At 45.4% G+C, this 14,088-nt stretch overlaps 1 protein-coding gene across 1 annotated transcript; it reads right to left on the bottom strand.

Annotated features, from left to right (window-relative positions):
* Positions 1 to 600: 600 nt before the first annotated feature.
* LOC116820789 (uncharacterized) lies at positions 601 to 12,739 on the bottom strand. The gene is made up of 5 exons (XM_032773475.2): positions 12,564 to 12,739; positions 10,617 to 10,692; positions 4,513 to 4,670; positions 2,164 to 2,287; positions 601 to 1,134 (listed from the first exon to the last, which is right to left on the bottom strand). Exons 2-5 carry the CDS (start codon positions 10,651 to 10,653, stop codon positions 812 to 814), a joined length of 642 nt encoding a protein of 213 aa, XP_032629366.2. The 5' UTR covers positions 10,654 to 10,692; positions 12,564 to 12,739; the 3' UTR covers positions 601 to 811.
* Positions 12,740 to 14,088: the final 1,349 nt, after the last annotated feature.

Below are 14,088 nucleotides of genomic sequence, written 5' to 3'. Positions count from 1 at the left end.
TGAGAAAGTAGAAAATATTTAATTATGGTTGTGGAAATATAGATATGGTAACAGATGGGTTTAATGTTAATTAAGGGGCATTATTATAATTGATTATAAAAAGGATAGCAGGCTAATTTTAGATTAGGTGCAGCCATGCACCCTCAAGGCACCGTAGAGAACGTTTTATGCCCACGCTTCTGATTTAGGGACTGATCACCCCTAAATGTATCAGTTCACGTTAGACTAAATATCAGTTCAGTGTAGGTTATAGTGTAATGTCTGTCTGCTTTACAATTTCCTATTAAATAAACTCTTTCATTGTATCACTCATCATGTTATTCACACTCGTCCACTAAATTAGATGACCTGGAACCACGCTGGAGGCTGGAACTGTAAAGAATTCAGTTTGGTTTTATTCCTTATTGTAACTATTTCATTGGGAACACACAGGTATAAGGTTACAGGAGCTGCAGGGGAGTGCTGCAATGCAGAGCTGGGTGGGGGGACCTCCTTTTCTTCCCACAAATTGGCCCCTCTCCTGGAGAGACTAGCCAGGATAGACAGACACCCAGGCAGGAGGATGGAAAGCTGTGGTTTTAATTACAAAGCACAGAGCATTCAACCTGTCCTGTACATTCAAAGGTCCCTAGAGCAGGCGGGTTACTTCATTCATCCTCTTTCTTGGTCTCTTGATGCAGCTGTCGATGGCAAAAGCAGGCACCCATGGAAAGCGCCTGGCATCAATCATATTGTGCCTTAACCTGCACATTCATTTACAATCGCCACACATTATAGGATCAGGTTTCCACTGCATTTGTCTAATGAGGGGTTAATCAAAACCGTGGCCTTGGTCACTGGACGCCCTTAGAGTGCTGTCCTCTCTGAAGAGAGGGGATTCTACATCTGGGGAAGGCTTGTCATTGTCCCTCAATGGGAAAGGAGAAGGGGAAGGGGGAGGAGGGTTAGGGTAAGAGTAAGCTTCATGTTTATCATTATCTGGTGTCAGAGAAGCTGGGCTTGGCTGCCGCTGGCTGCTCCCTCCCTGAAGATAGCCCAGTGCCTGTGCTGCTTCCTTCTTGCTTGCTAGACGCTTGCAGTACATTTCATACTGTGTTTCTGGACTTGACAGCAGGTACCCATTTTCTCCAACACCTGAGCAGAGAATGAGAGATAAGGACATACCATTTGTAGCATTGCTCTGTATTTTGATTTTCTCCATTGGGCTCTGACAAACAGTGCCCAGGAACATGTCTCTGAGGGATATATGCCAAAACAAAACACCATGGGACAAATGTCACAGTCTCTTCTTCAGGCAAAACACTCACTGAATTCAACATGTGGGTTTTGCTTGAGTAAGGACTGGTGGGTTTGGCCCCATGTGGTAGAACAGTCTATTATCCTATGGTGACGTCCCCCGGCTCCAATTCCATGTCTTTCTGCCGCTGCCTCTTACACTCAAAACACCCAACAGCCATTCAATAGAATAAATGTTACACTGTTATTCCACCTGTGTCTGGTGCCCTCCAGCTACAGATGATCTTTTAGACATTAAAAATCTGTTTAAATATTTGTATTTCAAGTATTTTATTTTTGAAATGACATGTTTCTATTTTGAACATTGTGATAATCAATAGGATTATGCGGGGTATCAGAGAGGTAAAAACTGAGTCATCTCCTATAGTATTCACCTCAGATTTTAAAGAGCAAGCCTTAAACACCTTCATTCAGAGAGTAACCCCCCTTCGGTGTCCCCCTTTTTTCAGTCCTCTAAGTGGTCTCTTAAATAGGGGTTTCACTGCATTTTCTGAGTGAATTTGCAAACAATTGGTTATTCGTAAAAGTTTAGTGTGTTTTAAGAACAAATGTGCTTCGATCTATAAGCTGTGCTTCACTTCGCTCTGGTGCATGCAGCATGGCCAGTTCCAGAGGCAGATATCAGACTAGGTGACCCAATAGTCTGAGATGCTGTGGCAACTCTTCGATCCTAACTACAACATTCTTCTAAGCCAATTGGAATGCAGCTAATCAGCAAAGGGACAGTGCCCTTGGCACATGTATTTAAAGTGCCTTCCCTCCTACACCCATCTGCACTATTCTGACATGGTGAATGAATAACAACACTGCAAAGAAATGGCTAATGCACTGTCATTACAGTACAGTGGAGACGTTCTCATCACTCACCCTCAAGGACCAGGCTTGCTGGGCTGCTCCTGTGCAGCACATACATCCCCGAAGACCTTCTTTTCCCAAGTCCCTCATGTTGCTGTCTGGGGCCTTCCCCTTCCTGGAATTCCCGTTCTGCAGACTAAAAAGGTTCACAGACAATGCAGATCGGTTAGGAGGATATCAAATAAAAGGGGAGATTTTCAAGATGCCCTCCCCCCCCACGCACGCACCTGGGGGCTTGCGGTGGGGGCTGTGTCCCGTCTCGTGAGGTGGTTAGTTCGCCTACAAAACGCTCGCCCCCCCCCCCAGGAGGGGTGAGGCCCCCTCCCCTCCTTTACAGGGGGGAGGCATAGCTCAGTGGTTTGAGCATTGGCCTGCTAAAGCCAGGGTTGTGAGTTCAATCCTTGAGGGGGGCTGCTTAGAGAACTTGGGTAAAAATCTGTCTGGGGATTGGCCCTGCTTTGAGCAGGGGGTTGGACTAGATGACCTTCTGAGGTCCCTTCCAACCCTAACTTCTATGATTATTTTGTTTCAACAGCTGAGCACACTTCTGCTCCTCACTCATTCAGCAGCAACCAGGACATATGGTAATAGGTTCTAGGCTCAGTGAGTCAGGATCCCAGAAGATCATGTCAATCAAAAGGAGAATCAGTTTTCATTTCCCCCCACAACACTTTTCATTTCCCTGTTGTCCCTGCACACAGAGCATCCCTACAGCTTGCCAGCTTGCCTAGGGTAGCTTCAACTAACCCTACTCTTTACAAACAAGAAGGCTTCTGCATATACATTCTTTACTGCAAGGGGAGTGTCAAGGCTGAGGGAGACTTGTGTTCTGGAGAGTGTCAAGGCTGATCCAAAACCCAAGTCTCCCTCAGCAAAGCCACTGTGCTGACCCCTTCATGATCAATACAAGTGACCAGGTGGAGTCTGATGCTAGATCAGTGTTTCCCAAACTGGGGTTTGTGAACCCCTGGGGGTTTACAAAATGTTACAGGGGGTTCTCAGAAAAAAACTCCCTAATGGCAGACACAGCTGTCTCTAGGGACCCTGTATAGCACGGGGCCAGCAGCCCGGAGCCCCTGGACTTCCCAAAGCTAAGCAGATCCAAGCAAGCATATCTATCAAACTTCAAAGACTCCTTATAAGAAATGGAAAGGGAGGTGGATATTTTTTGCTGTTTTTAAAATTAAATAGGCCGCTAGTGTTGTTTTTAAAATTATTATGAAAAACAAGTTTAAGCTTTGTTGTGATGTGCATTGTTTGCCTGGACTGCTCAAGACCTGAATGCTTGTGTAGGAGGAACTCTTTGAGGTGGCTTCTTAAATACCTTCCTGCTGTTTCACATCTGATACTCCTTGATGAAACATGGGAGCTTTGTCTTATAACAGGCTTATTCAAAGTGATATAAGCTACGAAAGTGAGATCTTGGATGAGAGCTGCCATTTTCCTAATGTAATAAAAATACTGTAATGATAAATCATTTATTAATAATAAATAGTGTGTAATAAGCAAGTCATAAAAACAAATGTTATATTTACAAGATCACTGCTTTTATAATTTATACTCAGGTAAAGGAGAAAATCCCTGGAAATATTCATTTTTAGGAGGGGGTTCATGAGACTTGACATTTTAGTGAAAGGGGTTCACAGGTTGTTAAAGTTTGGGAACCACTGTGCTAGGTTAATGTCAACATTTGCATCTCTACAATAGTGTAATTACTGAGCATGCAAGTGTTCAAGACAGAGACAAATGAAACCTCCTTGGTCACCCACGGCCAGGAGCTTGCTTTGTGCAGCATGATGTGATTATTAGGGAACAGAGAACATGGACTATCCACATTCCTGGTTTTGGACCTTCTCAGTGAAACTCCTCAAGTCTGTGACTTGTGTATGGATGAATGCTGGAGCCACAGAGCTGTTCTCTGGGCTCTGTTGTACAGTTGGCCTTTGGAGAAGAATTCTTCTGTGCTGGTTAATGGAAAGAAAAACATGCTACCCCTGCACTGGTATCTATTTCAGGGGATAAACAAGAGGCTTTGCCTGGCAGACCCTTGTCACCCTGCCATTTATCCCAGCAGAGAGGATGTAACCTAAGGAGGGGCCTGGGACCTCAAAGAGAGCAGACAGTGAACATGCTCAGAAGACTCCGGTGCAGACAGAGGGTTTTGTTGATGGTTTGAAGGGTTGGCTCTTTTCTTGCACTTGCTGCTGCTTGGCAGAGGATAGGCACACAGGCAGAGGATCTGTGGCACATCCTATGCAGGGCTGAGGTGGCGACTGTTAACCATAGTGCCAGGGTCCCTTTCCTGGCAGGGAAGCCTAGTCTTTCTGGCCTGTTGCTAGACATTGCGTTACCCAGACTTACTGGTTTTTGTGACAGTTGTTTTTTGTTTGCAGAGGCTTCCTTTGTGCCATCTAGCGTGCAGGACTCCAGAGACTGGGTGGTGAGTACTATTGAGCCTACTTCAGCATAGCCAGGTTGCTGCTCTAATTTGGTCTCATGGCTCTTCATACCTAAGGAGCCTACAACAGGAGGGTACAGAGCAGACAACTTAGCCTTTCTACAAAACCTTCTGAACAACAGGCTGTCCGAGCTCTCAGCCTGGAAAAACTGGAGAGAAGGAGACAAGTGTACAGGCCTGAATACAGTACAGTCTTAAAGGTGACCTGTGAGTTAAGGGCCAGAAAATGCCCTTGCACTGCCCTGCAGCAGATGCATCTGGAGAGCACAAGAGCACTTGCACCCCCGTACAACAGCCAAGCACCATGACAGTTTCCACGCTCCTCAAGCACAAGCATTTCTCCCTCCTGCTACCACTCTGTACACTAGCCAGTACTAAGGGGATGGACAGGAGGTGCAGCCATGTGGGCCGGCTTTAGGAAGTGTGGGGCCCAATTTGAACAGTTTTGATGGGGCTCCGGCAGGGATGACTAAAAAAATCATGTAAAAAAACATGGGCTTGTACTCACCGGGCAGTGCTCTGAGTCTTTGGCAGCGGGTTCTTCACTTGCTCTGGGTCTTTGGCAGCACTGAAGGATCCGCTGCCAAAGTGCCACCAAAGACCCAGAGCGAGTGAAGGACCTGCCGCCGAAATGCCACCAAAGACCCGGAGTGCCGCCGGGTGAGTAAAAATTAAAAAGGCGCCTCTAGCCAGGGAAGGGATTCTTGGCCACTTGCCCCCCACTCTGGGTGGCCCTGCCACTGGGTGCAGGGGCCTCTTAGGTGTGGGGCCCAATTCAGGGGAATTGGTGGAATTGGCCTAAATCCGGCCTTGCAGCCATGGTTTCGTTCCTCCCTCCACACCACTCAGCAGCTGAGCTAGCTGGACAAACATGCAAGTATGTTCTGCATTCCTGGAAAGGCACAGCAGCCTGTGGTCTGGAAGGGACGGTCCTCCTGGTGCTCCCACTGGGCTATGGAGATCCACACCACTTACTCAGGGTGGTGTCTGTCAGCCACGGTTGAGCCCTAAAATGTATATGCCTCTCTCAAGGATTTCTATAGCATCCATCACTGTAGGACATAAGAACCCAGACAAAAATCTATAGTAAAATCAAGTTAAGGCTGAGAACAAATATTAGTCATTTAACGGCAAATTGTTGTTGTGATTATGCCCAAACATACATAATAAGCTAAGGAAATAGAGAGTTAAGATTACGTTGAAAAAATCCACACATATTAAGATCTGGAAATACAGTTAAGGCACCCAACCTGAACTCCGCCGTGCACTGACACCAGACAATTACCATACCATTATGAGGAAAGCAGTTTAGTGTCTCTAATCCTGCATGAGGGGACACTGAATTTCAAAGATGTTAGATTATTTTGCCCCCTTGTGGTGTCACTACAGGACAGAATTAATGTGACTTGGGAGCCTTAAATGTATCTGTAGCTCTTAACATGTTTAAGTGTAACCATAACTCTGAAATTGCTGGATTTGTTACTCTTGGTTTTGGGATAATTATAGCATTTGTGTATTGTTTTTCACCCTTAAATTACTGATAAATTACTCTCAAGTTTAACTCAATTTTAACATAGTTATGAGTTTTGGAACTTCCTTTTTTTAAGTTAACAACACTGTCATACGTGAACACTGTGACGCCAACAGACTAGCTCAGGCAAGTGCCAGAGGTCAATCCACTTGTGGGTGAACATCAAAGAGATAAGTGTGTTAGTATTAGGGCTGTCGATTAATTGCAGTTAACGCGTGCGATTAACTCAAAAAAATTATTCGTGCTTAATCACGGGTTTAATCACCCTGTTAAACAATAGAATGCCAACTGACATTTAGTAAATATTTTTGATGGTTTTCTACATTTTCAAATATATTGATTTAAATTACAACACAGAATGCAGTGCTTACTTTATATTATTATCTTTGCGACAAATATTTGCACTGTAAAAATGATAAACAAAAGAAATCACACTTCTCAGTTCACCTCATACAAGTACCATAATGCAATCTCTTTATTGTGAAAGTGCAATTTACAAAGGTAGATTGTTTTTGTTACATAATTGCACTCTTTCTTGTTCTCATTCTTGTTCAGCCAATTGCTGAGACAAACAAGTTCGTTTACATTTACAGGAGGGCTGCTGCTCTCTTATTTAAGTCACCTGAAAGTGAGAATAGGCATTTGCAAGGAACTTTTGTAGCTGGCGTTGCAAGGTATTTACCTACCAGATATGCTAAACATCCGTATGCCTCTTCATACTTCAGCCACCATTCCAGAGGACATGCTTCCATGCTGATGATTGTTAAAAAAATAATGTGTTAATTAAATTTTGACTGAACCCCTTGGAGGAGAATAGTATGTGTCCTGTTTTGTTTTACCCACATTCTGCCATATATATCATGTTACAGTGGTGTAAAATGATGATCCAGCACATGTTGTTCATGGAGATTTCACTGCAGATTTGACAAAATGCAAAGAAGGTACCAACATGAGATTTCTAAAGATAGCTACAGCGCTCAACCCAAGGTTTAAGAATCTGAAGTGCCTTCCAAAATCTGAGAGGGACGAGGTGTGGAGCATGCTTTCAGGAGTCTTAATAGAGCAACGCTCCGATGTGGAAACTACAGAACCCAAACCACCAAAAAAGAAAATCCACCTTCTGCTGGTGGCATCTGACTCAGATGATGAAAGTGAACACGCATCAGTCCACTCTGCTCTGGATTGTTATCAAGCAGAATTCGTCATCAGCATAGACGCATGTCCTCTGGAACGGTGGTTGAAGCATGAAGGGACATATGAATCTTCAGCGCATCTAGCATGTAAATATCTTGCAAAACCAGTTACAACAGTGCCATGCGAACATCTGTTCTCACTTCAGGTGACATTGTAAACAAAAAGAGGGCAGCATTATCTCTCTGACTGGAAGGACTTAAAGCAGCCCGGGAGAGGGCTATGGCTGGGAGAAAGCAGCTACTAGGCTGATTGGGAAAGCAGCTGCAGCTGGGCCACACCCCAATCAGGCCACACCTGGTGCTATAAAAGGCCAGTAAGCCAGGAGCTGACATAGTCTCTCTCTGTCTGTCAAGAAAGAAGGGCTTGGCTGCTGGGTAGCCGAGCAGGGCTGGGGGAAGGCTAGAGGAGCTGGAGAGCTCCAGCCTGGAAAACCCCCAGGCTGTGGGCCTAACAGAAGGCCTAAGGCAGGTACTGGGGTTGCAGAGGAGCAGCCCAAGCTTAGGCAGGGGCAGCAGGTCCAAACCTCCCTTGCTTATGATGAGTGGCTTATATTGCAGTCTGCCCTAGGGAGTGGGGGTTAGTTGGTGACTGGCAGTAGCCCATATCTGAGGCAAGATGGGGATAGAGGGTTGGGGGTTCCCCTGGGTAGGGAGACCCTGAAACTGTGGGGGTATTGCCAGGGGGCAGCACCTCAAAGACAGGGGGCACTGGGTCCTGGGAGGGACATGGGGGCCAGCAGCAGTGGGACACTAGCCTGCAGAGGGTGCTCTGGAGGCTGCATGAACTAATTTCTGGAGAGACCAGCAGGAGGTGCTGCAGGGGTGAGTCCTGTACTGTCTCACTCCTGCAAATATAAACAAATCTGTTTGTCTGAGTGACTGGCTGAACAAGTAGGACTGAATGAACTGCAGGCTCTAAAACTTTACATTGATTTATTTTTGAATGCAGTTATGTTTTGTACCTAATTCTACATTAGTAAGTTCAACTTTAATGATAAAGAGATTGCACTACTGTACTTGGATGAGGTGAATTGAAAAATACTATTTCTTTTGTTTTTTACAGCACAAATATTTGTAATAAATATAAAGTGAGCACTGTGCACTTTGTGTTGTAATTGAAAACAATATATTTTAAAATGTAGAAAACATCAAAAAAATGTAAATCAATGGTATTCTATTACTGTCTAACCGTGCAATTAATCACAACTAATTTTAATTGTGATTATTTTTGTATTGCTTGACAGCCCTAACTGGTATATATTTAAATTAAGTTTGGACAGTAATAGAGATCAAAAGTGATGGTAAAGGGATCATATTCACTTACTCGAAACCGGATGTCTGCAATTATATTGTAATTTCAGGGGTAGATGCAATGTAACCATATTTACATTATGTATATCCCTGTAATTAAATTAAAGGGTGTGCTAGTCTGAGAATGTACTCAGGGGTTCAGTTCATGAAAACTAGTGAAATACCCAATTGTTTGCTATTACAAACATTTGCATTTGTGTATAACCCTGTAACTAAATTATTCAAAGAAATTTTGTGAAATGCTAATGAGGGACTGTAACTGGAAATGCTAATTGCAAAGCAAGTGGCCATTGTGTGAGTAAAAACACTGATCAAGTTGTTTTCTGGAGAAGAAGCTGTAAGTACCAGTTCAAGGGAAGAGCATGTGTCTCTGGACTGCTTGGATTCTAACAGGAAGAAATAACTGAATGAGAAGACAGAGATCCCCTGTTATTCTGGGTAGCCCTGAGGACTTTGGGGAAACTGGCAGTTTATTACACCACTGCCCCTATTTGGAGTTACAACCCTGTGATTCACTTACTATATTTTACCTGCTTTAACTCTCAATAACTCATTCTTTATTCTAACCCAACAAACCTATAGTTAGTTTAGTTAGTTTCTACTGAATTGGCTGCCAGTGTTGTCTTTGGTGTAAGATCTGGAGTACCAGTTGATTTGGGGTAAGTGACTGGTCTATTGGGACTGGAAGAAACCTGATGTGGTGTGATTTGATTTTTTTTTTATTGTTAAATCTGACCAAAGATTGGCACTCGCAGTTGCGAGCTACTCCAGACAGTGTGACAAACACTAAACAAGAACTCCAGAGACCCACTTCCATGTGATATTTCTAGCAGTATGAAGCTTTGAATGGCTGTGCACTGCCTTGATGATACAAGGCACCTGTAAACCCAGTTTGATTGCCAGTGCACTCTGGTGGCTATGTACTGGTGAATCTGCCCTTGAAAGTTAAATTTTAACCCAGTGATTTAAGGTTGATACTATAGATCATTAAATCCTTAAATATACTGCACAGTAGCATTCTCTTAAGTTTCTTGGTTGGTGTTCATGTAGGAAGTCTTTAATAATTAACAGAAAGGAAATTCCAAAAGAAGAATAGTATAGTAAGATGGTAACTGCGGGGTAAAAACCATTACAGGATGACATAATTATCCCCCAACTCAAACATAATGAACCTGGGCAATTCAGAGGTAAGTTTACACCTCAAAGACATCTAAACATGTGAAGGTATGTATCATGGGTGTCTCCACTACCCAAGGCACTGCAGGTTGTTAAGACAGTTAACCTGATAGACTGCACATGGGAGATCCAGAGACTGAAACACTTACTGATGATGTAGCCTGACTAGGCAGGGGCAGGCAGCTTGTATAAAGCCAGTAAACTAACAGAAGGGGGCTGCAGGGGAAATAGCCTGCAGTTACTCCTGGGATGATGTGTTTGGGGCTACCAAGGCTGACAAGATGACAGAACAGAAGTAGTCTTACTCCCTGAGAGGAAGGAGTTTGGGCAGGTAAACTCAGAGGAGGCCCAGAAGATATGGAGGAGACCAGGGAAATAGCAACAGAGTCTGGGAGCTATAGTTGCCAGACACAGAGTTCCTGGACTGGAACGCAAAGAAGTGGGCCAGCCCAGGTTCCCTTACCAGCTGCTGGGAAAGCAGCACTGGCTCTGACCTGAGACTGGAAGGTTGATGGGAAGGGCAAGCAAGTCACTGATCCAGTGGGACTTTCATTCCCGGGAAGGGGGGAACTATAGTGACCTGGCCAGAGAGCTGAGTCACGAAGAACGGGCATCCTGAGCCCTAGAGAAAGAGGGCAAGGAACTGACAGAAGGGAGTGTCAGACTGGTAGAGAATGAATCCCAGAGCTGCAAGGAGGAGGCCCCACCAAGGGTGAGTGAACCCTGTTACAGTGGGGAAATGCACCTGGAAGGTTTTAAAGGCAAGCTTTAGTTTTAACATCCAGTCCAGTTTCACCTTCAAATGGTTTCCTCAGATAAGGTCTGTTGCTCATTCTTTCCAGGCCTTGTTCTTTCAAACTCACTACTGGAATCTAAAGAAACAGCCCAAATACAACAGTTTAACCTAGCAGCTTCAATCAGCATTTTTAATAAAGAATCAGTTTATTCACCCCTCCTACCCAACACATGCTCTTCCCCATCCCACATCTGCCCCTTTCAGCCTTCACAGCCAGGAGTGTTTGTCTCGTTATTATTTGAATAAAAGGTTTGAGTTAGTGTGCAAGGAAGCTCAAGTGCACATGTGGAGGGAGGCTTGCAGCTTTAAAGCACTAACAGTTGTGGAAATTGCTTGGGGCAATATCAGCCTCTCTCCAGCAGGGCAGCTGCATGCTGTAGTAGGGGGATGCTGGGAAGAAAGCTGTAAGGCCTGGTCTATCCTAGGAAATTAGTCTATTAACTATGCAGCTCAGGGGTGTGACAAATCCACACCACGCTGCCCCAGACCTCCCTCCCAGGGAGGTGGAGTACCTACACCTATGGAAGAACCCCACCCATTAGTGCAGGCAGTGTTGTCCCTGAAGTGCTGCAGCAGTACAGCTGCAGTGTTTTCAGTGTAGACAAGCCCCTAGGCTCTAAATGCTGGGGAAGCTGTGAAGTGTTCTACAGCTCTAAATACCAGGTGGCCTGGGGAAGCCTTTCCCATTAGAGTACAGCTGGGGACACTCATTGCTAAGCCATGCCATGATTAGCTGATGGGTGACATCACAGCAATGATTCAACTCCCTGCAGTGCCCAGATGGGACCTGGTCCCTGGCCTCTTCCAGGGGCAGTTACGCTGGATTTCAAAAGTGGGCTGTTGAGAACGGCCTTATGTCTCAAAATCTAATTGTCCTTCCTTTCATTTCAACACCCAGTAGCGCCTCCCTAGAGCTGTAGCTCTTTACAGCATATGGTCTGTACATTATCAATATCAAATTAATAGTATCATCATTGCCCTTCAGCTAACCAGGCTGAGGAGTCAGTGAAACCATAGGAAGGCTCCTTATCCACCTGCCAGTGCCCCAGCTGTCCAGCTTTTCCCCCCATGTAAAGAACTTTTAGACACTGAGATACTGGAGAAAACACTTCTAAATTATTAAATAAATAATTAATTGGTAATTACTATAGTACCTAGGCACCTCAGTCATGGACCAGGACCCTACTGTGCTAGATGCTGTAGGAGCACAGAACACTGCGAGTCACTGAAAGGCCAAGTGACAGGGCATGGGTGGGGGTGGAGGAGACTAACTGGCGATGCTGAATGGTACCAGGTGATGGTCAGAGAGGGGGAATGCCACAACAGAGAGAGAGCAGTGTTTGCTGAAGACCAAGTCAACTGACCATCCTTTTGGCAAGTGGGAGAGATGAACCAGGGCTGCAGGTCAAATGCAGAGGTGAGGAAATGGGTAACTAACTGGCCGGCTGGGTCATCAGCATAGAAAGTGAAGTCACCAAGGATAAGTGAGTGTAGGAGATGGTGAGGAGAGCCAGGAGTGGAAAGCTGAGAGGAAGGCTGAGGAGAAGCAGTTTGGCAGTAAGTAGATGACAGCAGTGTGGAGGGAGAGTCAGAGGCAGTGCTGCTCAAGAGGAGAAAGAGTGGGAAGGGGGAAGCAGGAGGACCAGGAGAGGAGAAGCCCAGCATCCCAGTAGTCAGATGCACACAGGTAGTGGTAGAGAAGCAGAAGCCTCTGTAAGAGAAGGACATGTCAGACAAGCCATGAGCTGGAGAGAGTGACCTATGGAAGAGTGACATGAATGGCAGAGGCCTTTTAGAGATGGAGCAGGCATTCCAGAGACATATCTTTCATTTTGCTACCAAAGAGGGGCTCACCCTGAAAACCAGCTACCGTAGCGTTCTGTTCTACATTGGCCTTAGGGCCAGTCAGGCTCTCATCGCGTTGACTTGTTTGTATAAACTGAGTACCTTTTGCACAAGCAAAGAATGTATGTGCTTCTCTGTAGCATCAGGCACATCCACTCTCCAGTTCCCCAGCTGCAGGGCACCTTGATCTTGCAGCTCCACTATTGTAGCAGTCTGCAGGTGTCTGGGGGAAGAATACCTATTTTTTATCTGACTATCCTTTGACTTCCCTTCTTTGGTTGCAGAACTGAAGACAAAACAAGGCAAAAGAGTCAATATTGCATCATTTCAGAGGGGAAAGTTTGCAGCTGATGTTGCTAAAGCTGGAAATATATTAGTACTAAATTAAAGCCACAGACTCATAAAATAAATCTCCATTTGAGGAGATGGGGGATTGAGCAACCCTTCCTATGCAGCTTTGAGGTCTCCTCTGCTACTACGTATACCTACCACCTTACTGTGTCCTTTCCCTTCTCTAGCTGGGCCTCCTCTGAGCTGGCCATATCCAAGAGAAAACAAAGATCTTGGAGCTGGGGCAGAGAAACCAGCATGAAAAGCTGCCATTGTTCCCCCTTTAACCACTCCTTAGCCTGCAGTCTTCCTGGCCCCCAGGATGATGGCATCCTGGGGGCCAGGAAGAAGCCACTGTAAATCTCCCTTTGGATTTTCATATGTAACCTCTCCCAGTGCACAGAGAATTGAAACAGAGTGTTGGAACTCTGCTTCTGACCCCAAAGGGAGCAGTAGGGGCTATTAGTGGAGGAGTGTGGATCCTCCTCTAAAGCAGTGTCACCTTGGCAATGCCTGCATCTGTGCTGGGCCAACACCAGTGGCCTGAAAGAGACAGAAGCTCAGCCAGCCTGCATGGCAGCGTATTGGGCTAGAGAGAGTGGCCTGTGGGCAGGCTTTGTGCTCTAATTGAAAAGACTTACCTGTCACCTTTGTGGCTTGGGATTGGTTTTATTTTTTTGGTCACCAAGTTAATTTTATGACTCCTGTTTGTAAGTAGCTGATAGGGTTGACCTCCTGAAGGGACCTTCTTGGACTTCTTTCTCTTCTGGGGAGCAGAATAGTTACAGTGAAATACAGACCTAAGAGTAAAACATGCCCTGATGCCCTTTCTCCTGGTACGTCTAAAAGCCCTTCCTGACCTCTCTCTAGTAGAAATGTTTCCCAGTGGGAGAAGCCAGGAGGACGAGCTTTTGATCCTCAACCAGTAGAAGAGGCATTTACCCCCATCAAGTAAGAGGATGGTATAATGCACATGTGATCCAACCAGAAACATGAAGAAAGTGAAGACAGTGCCTCCTCAAAGGGAACTCTTGCTGAACGCATGTTTTTAAAAAAGCAAAGCTGCCAGTTAAATACCATTGTGTGCAGTAAGGACAGCTGATGAGGCACAGTGGGTTAGTGGGGATTTCCTACACCCCCCACTATCTTGCCTTTAATCCTATCTCCGTTCGCATCTTTGTCCCAGCAGAATGGGACATCTTTGGAATACGGCAATGCTGCTGCTTGGTCATTTGCTGTGGAGCAACGTGAAGCAATACCTCTCTTCCTGGGGCTGAGTGAGCACCCTGCCTCCACC

The sequence above is a fragment of the Chelonoidis abingdonii genome, chromosome 24 (assembly GCF_003597395.2).
Source record: "Chelonoidis abingdonii isolate Lonesome George chromosome 24, CheloAbing_2.0, whole genome shotgun sequence".
Lineage (NCBI taxonomy): Eukaryota > Metazoa > Chordata > Testudines > Testudinidae > Chelonoidis > Chelonoidis abingdonii.
This window is presented reverse-complemented; position numbering and strand designations above follow the sequence as displayed.